Source organism: Bos indicus, chromosome 28 (assembly GCF_029378745.1).
Source record: "Bos indicus isolate NIAB-ARS_2022 breed Sahiwal x Tharparkar chromosome 28, NIAB-ARS_B.indTharparkar_mat_pri_1.0, whole genome shotgun sequence".
NCBI lineage: Eukaryota > Metazoa > Chordata > Mammalia > Artiodactyla > Bovidae > Bos > Bos indicus.
The window spans coordinates 3,229,616-3,245,131 of record NC_091787.1 but is presented as its reverse complement, the minus strand read 5'-3'; the positions used below and the strand labels follow the sequence as shown (position 1 = coordinate 3,245,131).

General features: G+C 41.7%; 1 protein-coding gene across 1 annotated transcript in view; it reads left to right on the top strand.

The window, feature by feature from the left end:
* The window catches only part of FMN2 (formin 2), a 357,570-nt gene that overhangs the window by 214,651 nt on the left and 127,403 nt on the right, over positions 1-15,516 (top strand). The window contains exon 8 of the mRNA XM_070782159.1: positions 1,540-1,601. Coding sequence (XP_070638260.1) covers positions 1,540-1,601 — 62 coding nt within the window. The remainder of the gene's footprint in view (positions 1-1,539; positions 1,602-15,516) is intronic.

Here is a 15,516-nt window from a genome sequence, read left to right as displayed (position 1 = left end):
TCATTGTCCAGAGGAATAAAGTAACCGATAATCATGGAGGACATTAGGATTTCTCTTATGTGATTGCTTTTAACTAATTAATTTGACTGCCTCAGGTCTCAGGTGCTATGCACAGAACCTTCACTTTATCATGCAGGATCTCTTATTGCAGCTCACAGACTCTAGTGGTGGTGCGTGGACTCAGTAGTTGCAGCTTAGTTGCCCCGTGGCATATGGGACTTTAGTTCCTGGATCAAGGATCAAAGCCATGTCCTCTGTGTTGGCATGTAGATTCTTTATCACTGAACCAACAGGGAAGTCCCTCTAATGTGACTTTAATGCATAAAATGTTGCTTCTAAAAAAGATACAAGCTTTCCAAATATAAGATGGCACTGCCTCTGTTCTAATCCATCCCTTGTTGTTTCTGAGCTTCAACTACTCATAGCCAGCTGTATGGGGGAGGGAAAGCCCTGCTGGAGTCGCATCCTCCTGACCCAGCAGGACCAAGCTCACGGCTTGACTCTGGTGGAGGAGACTATGGTCCCTGCTTCTCCCAGTCCCCTCCGCCTTTATTACTCTAAGTATCCAGTGCTTTCATCACTTCTGAAGCTGCAAGCCTCCTCTAATTGAGTTAATGGATCAAGATGCACTTACCCTTCTCACGGCTTGTAAGATTTTTTTTTAAAGAACTTTTTATTGTCAGAGCTCTTAACATCCTTGATCACTGGCAATCCATGCAAACTGTGAAACAGAAGACAGGCATCAGTGTGAAGAAAGCTTCAGGTGGAACAATCAGGTGGAGAAGAGGTTTAACCCTCCTTGGGTACCATGAATTTTCCCTACAACTAGATCAACTATCATGTAATATAATACAAGTTCTAAGTCTCATCTCTCCCCTTCCCCACACAGTTCCAGTTGAGGGTGCGCTATACACAATGCATGTTTCTTGAAGATCTCATCCAAAGAAATGAACTTTCTCCATCGTCCACACCTACTGCCTTGCTGAACGGACGCCTTTGCCAATTTCAAAACTATAGTCAAAGAATTATCCTTTGATTTTTACAATTTATAGGGTTGTAACAGGAAATGCACCTGTTTCCATATTGTCTATCAATTTAGTGATTAGATATAACCTTTGCCAAATGTCTTTAGATAAATTGGCAGATATGTGCATTTATTGGCATAAAACCAGCATGTGGCAGTAACATGAGTGAGTTGCCTATTTTTCTGGTATTAAGCAGATTTTTCAAATTTATTCAGGTGAGTCATGAAAGAGACAGACGGTGGGTTTCTCTCTGGCCCTGGGGGCCTATTCTTGGGATTTTGTGTTTGTGGAGAGTGTGAAAGCTGTGACACTTGACACCTGCCGTATTGAAATTCCCAGCTCAGCTCAGTCTTTGTCGATGAGGGGAGCAGCTGCAGTGAAGGCAGAGCATCACCTGCTGCCTGCAGGTCGTGAAGTCTGCTCTGTGGACGGTCACTGTTGTTTCAGGTGGTCAGACACTTTTCACAGCTGGTTTATGGCAATTTATACTTTCTGTTTTGTCTTTTTCACACAGCTGTGGTGAACTTGGACAATTCTGTGGTTGACCTGGAGACCCTTCAAGCTCTCTATGAGAATGTGAGTAACAGGAGGTTTTCTGTGTGAGAATGTGACACACGCACAGTTCTTGTCAATGTCCACCTCTGGCCTCATTGCCTCCATGTCGTCTGAGGAAGTTTGATACGGGGGCACTGAATTTACATAAGTCTGGATTTGTTAAAATGTATACTTTCTAGAAATATTTTGAATGAATGCATGGTCTCACAGTTTTAAGAATTGTGATTCAAAGCATGTTGTATGTGCTGTCTTTCAGATTCCTTCTTTTGAAATATAATCAATGCTTAGGCAGAGGGTAATTTGAGAGGAACATTGTGTGATGTGCTAATGCATTTACTCTTGATATGAAAACCCTCAGTAGCTGCTATTATTGCCCTATTTTACAGATGAGGAAACTTGGCAGAGAGAGTCTACACCACCTGCCCAAGTCACACATGCTGTGTTGTGGTGAGGTGGGATGTGGTTTCATTCTGTCTCTGTTTCTCTGTCTGCCACAGTTTTCTTCACTGAGCGTCAGGACATGGTATCTTTCTCCTGGTACCACTTTCTCTTAGAAAGGTGGCCGGAAACCGGCATGAGGAGAACGGACCAGGGCACGTGCCCTGGGGAAGTGCAGTCTTGGGGGACGGAGAGGGTGGCGGGTGCTGTGTGAAATGACTTTTGCTGGGGCTTGGCATTAAATAACATTGATTCATGTAGTAAGAAAGCGATTCTCTTCAATGTGCTTGATTGAATCTAGGAAAGTCTCAGTGTGGCCATGTTTTCTTCCTTGGTTTCTGTTCTTGCCTGTGGTCTGCCTGGTATTTAAGCCTCTGTGATTAAGTGGGGCCTGATTTGGTTTGTCCTGGGCTTTGCTGACCCTCTTCCTCAACCGCTCCCTTGAGGACAGTGTGTTCCACCTGGGTGTCTGTCCTTAGATTCGGTACTTTTAAAGCACATGTCCACGTGATGTCCCTGTGAGGCCAGGACCTTCATGGGCAGGTATTTCTCATGAAGCATCACCCAGTCCATGGGTGAAATACACAGCTGTGGCGAACGCAGTGCTGGCACCTGGTGCCCATTGTGGGCACAGGTGTGTGACTCATTAATGAACTGGAGAGGAAGGCATGAGTGTTTTGTTGCTTGGTGGTCACTACATGATGGAAAACTTGGAAAAAATGGAACTGTTTAGCGGTATACAGAGCTTTCATTTCCCTCATCCTTCCTGCCAACCCTCTGTCGACCAAGAACCGGGTGGAAGAAACAAGGAAACACCAGGGAGAACAATGTCTTCAGCAGGTTGTAACCATGTCAGATTTCATTGGTGTATGTGTAACTGTAGCTTGTGCACATATTCCATGCACTTATGTACATGTCTTTCTGCAGATACATAGTGTATATGTCTGTACATTATATGAAGACATGAATGTTTTGTTTTAAGCTGTGCAGAAACATATACAGAAAAAAACAGAACATTGGGGACAACTGTATTTATAAGGAGAGTTTACTTTGCAGTGATTTAGAGTATTTTCTTTGGGAGATTTTAGCCTTTAAAGTAACTTCACAAAATAGAAATTTCTGACTGTGGACAAACCAGATAGCTACCCAGAATTTCTAACCACCATACTCCATGAAAGGAGAACCAGAACCAACTGGAACTGGTTACAATTGTGGTTTTCTTTATATTGTTGATGTCATTAAATCTGATGGTTCAGACTTTCACTGTGTCAGGAAAACAATCATTTTGTGGTAGATACTGGTTTAGGTGGGAATATTCTGGATTGTTTCGATCACTATCTTCAGTAGAGGAACTTAAAGCACCCGTTATGAATAAGAGATGCCTTGTGGCTTCAGCAATACATGAACCATGAACTTCCAGATGTTTAAGCTGGTTTTAGAAAAGGCAGAGGAACCAGAGATCAAATTGCCAACATCTGCTGGATCATGGAAAAAGCAAGAGAGTTCCAGAAAAAACATTGATTTTTGCTTTATTGACTATGCTAAAGCCTTTGACTGTGTGGATCACAATAAACTGAAAAATTCTGAAACAGATGGGAATACCAGACCACCTGACCTGCCTCTTGCAAAACCTATATGCAGGTCAGGAAGCAACAGTTAGAATGGGACATGGGACAACAGACTGGTTCCAAATAGGAAAAGGAGTACGTCAAGGCTGTGTATTGTCATCCTGCTTATTTAACTTATATGCAGACTACATCATGAGACACGCTGGGCTGGATGAAGCCCAAGCTGGAATCAAGATTGCCAAAAGAAATATCAATAACCTCAGATATGCAGATGACACCACCCTTATGGCAGAAAGTGAAGAGGAACTCAAAAGCCTCTTGATGAAAGTGAAAGAGGAGAGTGAAAAAGTTGGCTTAAAGCTCAACATTCAGAAAACGAAGATCATGGCATCCGGTCCCACCAGTTCATGGGAAATAGATGGGGAAACAGTGGAAACAGTGTCAGACTTTATTTTTCTGGGCTCCAAAATCACTGCAGGTGGTGACTGCAGCCATGAAATTAAAAGACGTTTGCTCCTTGGAAGGAAAGTTATGACCAACCTAGATAGCATATTCAAAAGCAGAGACATTACTTTGCCAACAAAGGTCCATCTAGTCAAGGCTATGGCTTGAGCATTTGGAAGTTCTCAGTTCACGTACTGTTGAAGCTCGCTTGAAGAATTTTGAGTATTACTTTGTTAGCGTGTGAGACAAGTGCAATTGTGTGGTAGTTTGAGCATTCTTTGGCATTGCCTTTCTTTGGGATTGGAATGAAAACTGACCTTTTTCAGGCCTATGGCCACTGCTGAGTTCTCCATATTTGCTGGCATATTGAGTGCAGCACTTTCAAAGCATCATCTTTAAGGATTTGAAATAGCTCAACTGGAATGCCATCACCTCCACTAGCTTTGTTCATAGTGATTCTTCCTAAGGCCCACTTGACTTCGTATTCCAGGATGTCTGGCTCTAGGTGAGTGATCACACCATGATGGTTATCTGGGTCATTGAGATCTTTTTTGTGTAGTTCATCTGTGTATTCTTGCCACCTCTTCTTAATATCTTCTGCTTCTGTTAGGTCCATACCATTTCTGTCCTTTATTGTGCTCATCTTTGCATGAAATGTTCCCTTGGTATCTTTAATTTTCTTGAAGAGATCTCTAGTCTTCCCCATTCCATTGTTTTCCTCTATTTCTTTGCATTGATCGCTGACGAAGGCTTTCTTATCTCTCCTTGCTAGTCTTTGGAACTCTGCATTCAGATGGGTATATCTTTCCTTTTGTCCTTTGCCTTTAGCTTCCCTTCTTTCCTCAGCTATTTGTAAGGCCTCCTCAGACAACCATTTTGCCTTTTTGCATTTCTTTTTCTTGGGGATGGTCTTGATCCCTGCCTCCTGTACGATGTCATGGACCTCTGTCCAGAGTTCTTCAGGCAGTCTGTCAGATCTAATCCCTTGAATCTATTTGTCACTTCCACTGTATAATTATAAGGGATTTGATTTAGGTCATTCCTGAATGGTCTAGTGGTTTTCCCTACTTTCTTCAATTTAAGTGAATTTTGCAATAAGCAGTTCATGATTTGAGCCACAATCAGCTCCAGTTCTTGCTTTTGCTGACTGTTTAGAGCTTCTTTATCTTTAGCTGCAAAGAATATAATCAGTCTGATTTCGGTATTGACCATCTTGTGATGTCCATGTGTAGTGTTGTCTCTTATATTGTTGGAAGAGGGTGTTTGCTATAACCAGTGCATTCTCTTGGCAAAACTCTTTCAGCCTTTGCCGTGCTTTATTTCATACTCCAAGGCCAAAGTTGCGTGTTACTCCAGGTTCTTTTGACTTCCTACTTTTGCATTCCATTCCCCTATGATGAAAAGGACATCTTTTTTGAATATATATATAAAATCATGAGTGAACTGTGCTGGTAGGCTTGGTTTTATGACCTCTTGGATTTTCTGTTATATGGTTTTCAAATCCTTTTTGCCTCTTCACACTGATAGATACTCACCATGAGTAAGGATCCATGTTGAACATCGATTCATGCCCTTTACTTTGTTGATAATGAGACTGCATGTGCATGATAATGAGTGGCTCTTTCTGGGAGGGTGTGGATAGCTTACTGTAACCTGATCTGCACAAAAAGTGGTGAGGAACAGAATGGCTGAAACTTTGAAAAGGGTAAATGAAAAACGTAAATTTGTTACATATGTTTAGAATTCTGGTCATTAAGGTCAGACTTCCGAGACCTGTTGGCATGTGATGGTCTTCGGTTTTGTAGGGATATGGGCTGAGGTCATGTCTAGTTTTCTGGGTGTCAGACAGCAGTCGTGGATGAAGGCTTCCCAGTTAGGTGATGAATGTACTTTTAGCAAAGCAAGAAACTCCCCCTAACTCAACAGAAACTGAGCTCCATATTCCCTAGTGGTGAAAAATGCACTTGTTCAAAATCTTCATTTCAGTTTTTTAAGTTCCTAAGAGAGCTGTGATCATTTAAAAATCAGGGTATCTGAGTTTTAGAATAGTGGTAATTTAATGCGTATTATGCACCAGACACCACTCTAAGCATCTTACCTGTGTTACTTCATTTAATCCTCCAAGTGGCTTACATCCAGCTTAGAAGGAAGAAGCACTATTATTAGAAACGAGGAAACTGACCCAGAGAGGTAGTCAGCTCATTACTGGGTGTGACCCTGGTCCCTGATCACCATGCTCTGAAGCACAGAATTTCCTGAGTCTTGAAGAGCACTGGACAGGGCCCTGTGGGAGGAGGTAAGACACACGGTGTGGTGGCAGGAACTAGGGGTGAAAAGGGAGAATGTGGCCCAGGTTTCAGCACCAGAAGCTCATGGTTGACCCCAGTGATTTATTGATGCTCCTTCAGCTTCCATTTCCCCATTTCTAAATAGGGTGTCTAATAATTCATAAAAACATCAATTTTTGTCACTGTCAAATGGACATAAAGAGAATTTTCTGGACTATTCAGTACTATTATGCTTTTCTTTTAAATAAAAATAAGCATGAGCATAGAACTTAAAATAACTAAGATTGTCAAACGACAGTGACTACGTCTAAGACTGGTAGCATCAAAGATAGCAAAAGTCGTACACCATGGATCTTAAAACTGGACCTTTCCTCAAGGGTCTGAAGATTTTGCTGAATGAAGGACAATAAATATCTGTGTATTTATAGGCAACATGAATTCATTTTGGAAATACTTTTTTAAAAAATTGTCATATTTAGAAAGACACCACTTTATTTACAATCTTCATTTTAACATTTGTATTTTATTTCTTAAAACAGTTTCGGAGATACACTGAAGTTGCAGGTACACTATGAAGGACTATTCTTTTTTCTGTATCAGTTGCAAATAAATTGTCAACATTATGCCTGATTGTACCTGAATACTTTAGTGTGTATTTCCTACAATGTAGCAGACACTTAATCATAATACAACCAGCAATATTATGAAATTGACAGTGATATATTGCTATCATCTAATCCTCAGATCCCATTGTTTTGATGGTTGTTCCAATAACATCCCTTATGACATCCTTTCTGTCTTTCTTTCCTTGGGCACATGCCTCTTTTTGATTTATATTATCATGTGTACATATGTCTTATCTTTCAATTTAACTGTAAATACCTTCAGTTCAGTTCAGTCGCTATGTCATGTCCAACTCTTTGCGACCCCAGGGACCACAGCACTCCAGGTCTCCCTGTCCTTCACCAACTCCCACAGTCTACCCAAACTCATGTCCATTGAGTTGGTGATGCCATCCAACCATCTTATCCTCTGTTATCCCCTTCTCCTCCTGCCTTAAACTTTCCCAGCATCACGGTCTTTTCCAATGAGTCAGCTCTTCGCATCAGGTGACCAAAGTATTGGAGTTTCAGCTTCAACATCAGTCCTTCCAATAAACACTCAAGACTGATCTCCTTTAGGATGGACTGGTTGGATCTCCTTGGAGTCCAAGGGACTCTCAACAGTCTTCTCCAACACCACAGTTCAAAAGCATCAATTCTTCAGAGCTCAGCTTTCTTTATAATTCAACTCTCACATCCATACATGGCTACTGAAAAAAACATAGCTTTGACTAGACGGACCTTTGTTGCCAAAGTAATGTCTCTGCTTTTTAATTATTTTAATAATTAAAATAACATATTTTAATATGTTGGTCATGACTTTCCTTCCAAGGAACAAGCATCTTTTAATTTCATGGCTACAGTCACCATCTGCAGTGATTTTGGAGCCCCCAAAAATAAAGTCAGCCACTGTTTCCACTGTTTCCCCATAAATTTCTTACTAGTAGGATTTTCATATCCCATGCTTAGCACAATAGTTTATGTATAATATAATAATTACTAGTTAATTAAAGAATGATCTGAGAGTTGTACTATGTTTTGCTCTTGGTGTGGTTTTATCAATGAAAGAGATGAAAATGGTGAATGTCACTATTTCAAATACTGTACTTTTTGGAAAGATCAGTGTAAAAAGTAATGTTGCTTTCTTAAATATAATTTCAGAAATATGTATTCAAAGATTCAGAACTGATAACTACCTGAATAGAAGTTAATCATTACTATCCCAGAAATAGTTCATCAGATTTTTGTGTGGTTTTTCCCAAACAGTATTTTAAATTTAGTGAGTGGCATTTTGTCATAGGCAGGCTCAGTGTGTTTGTCTCCTTGTTAATGCAAGTTCAGAAGCTTTTGCCTCAGAAGCTGTTGGAGCTGCTGGAGGAAGTTTTCCCTTTCCCCAGGTCGCCTTGACCTTTGAATGCCCAGTGGATTGACTGGGTGTGTGAACTTTCTCGTCCCAGTTCATTGATCCCAAGGTGAACTGAAGACTTGGACCCAGTTGTAGTTTATGTATTTTGTGCGCAATGCAGAACACAATTCTCCGTGTTTTTTAGTTGTTAAAGCCTCTGTGTTTACCTGTGACTCACAGAAATGAGGTGGCAGCCATGTGACCACGCGTCTGTGTGGACCTCTGGGGCCCTTCCCTTGTCCCTCCCCCTCTAGCCTTTACAGCTGGAGCGGAGCTGCATTAAATAGGCTGAAGTTGTGTTTCTGCCTGAGATGAGGTGACTTTCCTGAACCAACCCTCCTCTCCTGCCCTTACACACAAGGCACAACAGAGGGTGTGGTTCCAGCCAGTGAAACCAGTATGTGTGCCAGTGCCCAGGGGATGGGCTCCAGCTGCTCTTCTCATTCATCGTGTATTATAAGGGCAGCACCCCAACCCAGTGGACTGCAGCGGACATTTCATGTCTCCTCTGCGCTACTGAAGGTGTGGGGAGAGTGAGTGGACAGGCTAGGCAAGGCCAGCTCAGTGACACGTCCTGGCCCTTTGCAGTGTGCCTCCCCTATCCCCACCTTTCCTGGAGCATGCCCAGCCCATCGCAGCTGTATCACCACCACTTCCTCTTTATCTAAAAATTCCTGTACTCAGCCGTAAAAAAGAACAGATAGTACACAGATTATATACTTTTGAAAATACTACTGTGGTGCAGTTGAAATAAACCCAGGCTTTCAGAAATTTATCTGTTATAAAATGTCAAAGAAAGTGTCTATTATATAATTATAAATTAATACTGTTAGTCTTTACCTATTACAAAATAAATGAACACATAGCTTTTAAAGTGTCTTTTTCCAGTTATATTTCTTTTTACTAAGAATTGTTATGTGAAAATGTCATCTTAACGATGTCCAGCATCAGAGTGGAATGAGATGATCTCTGTTTCTTTCCCCTTCGATATATAATCAGTAAAACATCCATAACTCAAAAAAGATGCCTCTGCTCAGCACATCAGGTCTCTGGACAGTTCCTTGGATCTGTGCATCTGAAGGCAGGTGGGCAGGACACGTAAAGAAAGCGGAGCCTGAGACAGTGAAGGTGGTGCCTGTGACCCTGGACTGGCTGCGGGCTCAGCCCGCATCCCCAGGGAGCCTGGCAGCACTGGTCAGGCAGCCTGTATAGGACTCCAGCCTCCTGGCCACTGAAACGCCTGGGCCATGGAAACTGGGTATCAGGGACTCCAACCACATGCCTCCTCACCCCCTAGGATTGTGCCTGTGGACCCCACACCCTGGACACACAGGAGGCCCTGGACGTGTAGAAGTGACCCACGTCCCAGTAACACCAGCAGCAGTAACCCAGTCACCTGCAACACCCGCAGAGGCCATGCAGGTGGAGACACACAAGTGTATGCCACAGCTCCACCTACTGGAAGCAGAAGAAACCGCTCTAATTACCGACCTTTTAAAATGTTAACTCGTGGGTTCAGGATGGGGAACACATATATACCCCTGGCAGATTCGTGTTGATATATGGCAAAACCAATACAGTATTGTAAAGTTAAAAAATAAAATTAAAAAAAATGTTATCTCCTAGTTAGCTCAGCTGGTAAAGAATCAATATAGTGAAAATGAGTATACTACCCAAAGCAATCTATAGATTCAATGCAATCCCTATCAAGCTACCAACGATATTTTTCACAGAGCTAGAACAAATAATTTTACAATTTCTATGGAAATACAAAAAACCTCGAATAGCCAAAGCAATCTTGAAAAAGAAGAATGGAACTGGAGGAATCAACCTGCCTGACTTCAGGTTCTACTACAAAACCACAGTCATCAAGACAGTATGGTACTGGCACAAAGACAGAAATGTAGATCAATGGAACAACATAGAAAGCCCATAGATAAATCTGCGCACCTATGGACACGTTATCTTTGACAAAGGAGGCAAGAATATACAGTGGAGAAAAGACAATCTCTTTAACAAGTGGTGCTGGGAAAACTGGTCAACCACTTGTAAAAGAATGAACTAGAACACTTTCTAACACCATACACAAAAATAAACTCTAAATGGATTAAAGATCTAAACATAAGACCAGAAACTATAAAAATCTTAGAGGAGATCATAGGCAAAACACTCTCCAACATACATCACAGGAGGATCCTCTATGACCCACCTCCCAGAATATTGGCAATAAAAGCAAAAATAAACAAATGGAATCTAATTAAAATTAAAAGCTTCTGCACAACAAAAGAAACTATAAGCAAGGTGAAAAGGCAGCCTTCAGAATGGGAGAAAATAATAGCAAATGAAGCAACTGACAAACAACTAATCTCAAAAATATACAAGCAACTCCTACACCTCAATTCCAGAAAAATAAACGACCCAAACAAAAAATGGGCCAAAGACCTAAATAGACATTTCTCCAAAGAAGACATACAGATGGCTAACAAACACATGAAAAGATGCTCAAAGTCAGTCATGATCAGAGAAATGCAAATCAAAACCACAATGAGGTACCATTTCACGCCAGTCAGAATGGCTGCTATCCAAAAGTCTACAAGCAATAAATGCTGGAGAGCATGTGGAGAAAAGGGAACCCTCTTACGCTGTTGGTGGGAATGCAAACTAGTACAGCCACTATGGAGAACAGTGTGGAGATTCCTTAAAAAACTGGAAATAGAACTGCCATACCACCCAGAAATCCCACTACTAGGCATACACGCTGAAGAAACTAGAATTGAAAGAGACACGTGTACCCCAATGTTCATTGCAACACTGTTTATAATAGGCAGGACATGGAAGCAACCTAGATGTCCATCAGCAGATGAATGGATAAGAAAGCTGTGGTACATACACACAATGGAGTATTACTCAGGCATTAAAAAGAATACATTTGAATCAGTTCTAATGAGGTGGATGAAACTGGAGCCTATTATACAGAGTGAAGTAAGCCAGAAAGAAAAACACCAACACAGTATACTAATGCATATATATGGAATTTAGAAAGATGGTAACGACAACCCTGTATGCGAGACAGCAAAAGAGACATAGATGTATAGAACAGTCTTTTGGACTCTGTGGGAGAGGGAGGGCGGGATGCTTTAGGAGAATGGCATTAAAACATGTATCAGATCAGATCAGATCAGTTGCTAAGTTGTGTCCGACTCTTTGCAACCCCTTGAATCGCAGCACGCCAGGCCTCCCTGTCCATCACCAACTCCCGGAGTTCACCCAGACTCACGTCCATCAAGTCAGTGATGCCATCCAGCCATCTCATCCTCTGTCGTCCCCTTCTCCTCCTGCCCCCAATCCCTCCCAGCATCAGAGTCTTTTCCAATGAGTCAACTCTTCGCATGAGGTAGCCAAAGTACTGGAGTTTCAGCTTTAGCATCATTCCTTCCAAAGAAACCCCAGGGCTGATCTCCTTCAGAATGGACTGGTTGGATCTCCTTGGGAGATCCAAGGGACTCTCAAGAGTCTTCTCCAACACCACAGTTCAAAAGCATCAATTCTTCGGAGTTCAGCCTTCTTCACAGTCCAACTCTCACATCCATACATGACCACAGGAAAAACCATAGCCTTGACTAGACGAACCTTTGTTAGCAAAGTAATGTCTCTGCTTTTGAATATGCTATCTAGGTTGGTCATAACTTTCCTTCCAAGGAGTAAGCGTCTTTTAATTTCATGGCTGCATTTACCATCTGCAGTAATTTTGGAGCCCAGAAAAATAAAGTCTGACACTGTTTCTACTGTTTCTCCATCTATTTCCCATGAAGTGGTGGGACCGGATGCCATGATCTTCGTTTTCTGAATGTTGAGCTTTAAGCCAACTTTTTCACTCTCCTCTTTCACCTTCATCAAGAGGCTTTTGAGTTCCTCTTCACTTTCTGCCATAAGGGTGGTGTCATCTGCATATCTGAGGTTATTGATATTTCTTTTGGCAATCTTGATTCCAGCTTGTGTTTCTTCCAGTCCAGCGTTTCTCATGATGTACTCTGCATAGAAGTTAAATAAGCAGGGTGACAATATACAGCCTTGACGAACTGCTTTTCCTATTTGGAACCAGTCGATTGTTCCATGTCCAGTTCTAACTGTTGCTTCCTGACCTGTGTACAAATTTCTCAAGAGGCAGATCAGGGGGTCTGGTATTTCCATCTCTTTCAGAATTTTCCACAGTTTATCATGATCCACACAGTCAAAGGCTTTGGCATAGTCAATAAAGCAGAAATAGATGTTTTTCTGGAACTGTCTTGCTTTTTCCATGATCCAGCGGATGTTGGCAATTTGATCTCTGGTTCCTCTGCTTTTTCTAAAACCAGCTGGAACATCAGGAAGTTCACGGTTCACATATTGCTGAAGCCTGGCTTGGAGAATTTTGAGCATTACTTTACTAGCGTGTGAGATGAGTGCAATTGTGCGGTAGTTTGAGCATTCTTTGGCATTGCCTTTCTTTGGGATTGGAATGAAAACTGACCTTTTCCAGTCCTGTGGCCACTGCTGAGTTTTCCAAATTTGCTGGCATAATGAGTGCAGCACTTTCACAGCATCATCTTTCAGGATTTGGAATAGCTCAACTGGAATTCCATCACCTCCACTAGCTTTGTTCATAGTGATGCTTTCTAAGGCCCACTTGACTTCACATTCCAGGATGTCTGGCTCTAGGTGAGTGATCACACCATTGTGTGACCCGTGATTATCTGGGTCATGAAGATCTTTTTTGTACAGTTCTTCTGTGTATAATATCATTAAAAAACGAATCGCTGGTCCAGGTTCGATGCAGGATACAGGAAGCTTGGGGCTGGTGCACTGGGATGACCCAGAGGGGTGGTGTGGGGATGGAGGTGGGAGGGGGGTTCAGGATGGGGAACACATGTACACTCGTGGCAGGTGCATGTTGATGTATGGCCAAACCAATACAATATTGTAAAGTAAAAAAAAAATTAAAATAATTATATTTAAAAAAAAAAAAAGGAATCTGCCTGTGATGCAGGAGACCCTGGTTCAGTTCCTCGGTCAGGAAGATCCCCTGAAGAAGAGATAGGCTACCCACTCCAGTATTCTTGGGCTTCCCTGGTGGCTCAGCTGGTAAAGAATCCACCCGCAATGCGGCAGTTCTGGGTTTGATCCCTGGGTTGGGAAGATCCCCAGGAGAAGGGAAAGGCTGCCACTCCAGTATTCTGGCCTGGAGAATTCCATGGACTATATAGTCCATGGGGTCGCAAAGAGTCAGACACGACTAAGTGACTTTCCCTTCCCTTAAATGTTAGAATCAAGTTAAAAAAAGCTTTACCTGAAGAAGAAAGGTGTTGCCTACTTCACATGTGCCTGCAGAGGAACAGCTCATCCAGCACCATGAAACCAAGGTAACATTGTGTTTCAAAAAGGAAACAACAGTCCTCCAGGAAAAAAACTTAAGGAGTATTGTCCAAGTGAAAAATAATTCAAAATGGCCATTGTGAAGAAGCACAGGAAAACTCAGAAAGGCATTACAATGAGATCAGGAATAATATTATTGTACAGAAGGAATTCTTTACCAAAGAGGCTGAAACTCTAAAAAAAGCCAACAAACAAATTCTGGAGCTGAAGAACTCAATTAACAAGATGAAAAATTCATTAGAAAGTACTGGAAACAGAGCAGACCATGTGGAAGAAATAGTGAGCTTGAAGATATAAATCTAGAAATGATTCAGATAGAAGAGAACAGAGAATTAAGATCTTTAAAAAGGGATGACCCAGAGGGATGGTATGGGGAGGGAGGAGGGTTCAGGATGGGGAACACATGTATACCTGTGGCGGATTCATTTTGATATATGGCAAAACCAATACAATATTGTAAAGTTAAAAAATAAAATTAAATTAAAAAAATAAAGAAAAAAATTATATAACAACAACAAAAAAAGATCTTTAAAAAGTAAGGAAATCCTACAGGAATTCTCTGATTCTTTTATAAGGGACAACAGAGTGATGGGTACCCAGAAGGGGAAGAGAGGGAGAAGGGAGTAGAGCGATTATCTAAAGAAATAATAGCTGAGAACTTCCCAGACAGGGGAAGGATATGGATATGCAAGTCCATGAGGCTAAGAGAACTCCTAGTTACCTCAACACAAAAAGACCTTCTGCAATACATATTATGTTAAAACTGTTAGAAGTCAATGACAAAGAATTTTAAAGGCAGCAAGAAAAACAAAAAGGAACCCTACAAAGGAACTCCCATTGGGCCATGATCAGATTTCTCAGTAGAAACCCTGCAGGCCAGGCAAGAGCAGAATGACTTTCTTAAAGTACTGAATGATAAAAAATGTCAGCCAGAAATACTCTCTCCAGCAAAGTCCTTCAGGAGAATGAAGATTTCCCAGGGTAATGTGTACAATTGTAAATACCATATGAATGAGGGCATTTTAAATAGGAATTTCAGGAGAGGGAGAAGAGAAGCCACATGGATATTTCAGGGATGATTTCCTGCCTGAGGTATGAGCAAGCCTGATGTGTTCAAGGACTAGTAGGGAGGCCCAAAGGAAATGGTGTGAGGGAGAGGAATATAGCTGGAGGTGATGCAGAGTACATCATGAGAAACGCTGGGCTGGAGGAAGCACAAGCTGAAATCATGATTGCTGGGGAAAATATCAATAACCTCAGATATGCAGATGACACCACCCTTATGGCAGAAAGTGAAGAGGAACTAAAAAGCTTGATGAAAGTGAAAGTGGAGAGTGAAAAAGTTGGCTTAAAGCTCAATGTTCAGAAAACTAAGATCATGGCATCCAGTCCCATCACTTCATGGCAAATAGATGGGGAAACAGTGGAAACAGTGGCTGACTTTACTTTGGGGGGCTCCAAAATCACTGCAGATGGTGATTGTAGCCATGAAATGAAAAGACACTTACTCCTTGGAAGGAAAGTTATGACCAACCTGTCTATTAAAAAGCAGAAACATTACTTTGTCAACAAAGGTCCATCTAGTCAACGCTATGGTTTTTCTAGCGGTCATGTATGAATGTGAGAGTTGGAGTATAAAGAAAGCTGAGCGCCGAAGAATTGATGCTTTTGAATTGTGGTTGTTGGAGAAGACTCTCGAGAGTCCCTTGGACTGCAAGGAGATCCAGCCAGTCCATCCAAAAGGAAATCAGTCCTGAATGTTCATTGGAAGGACTGAGG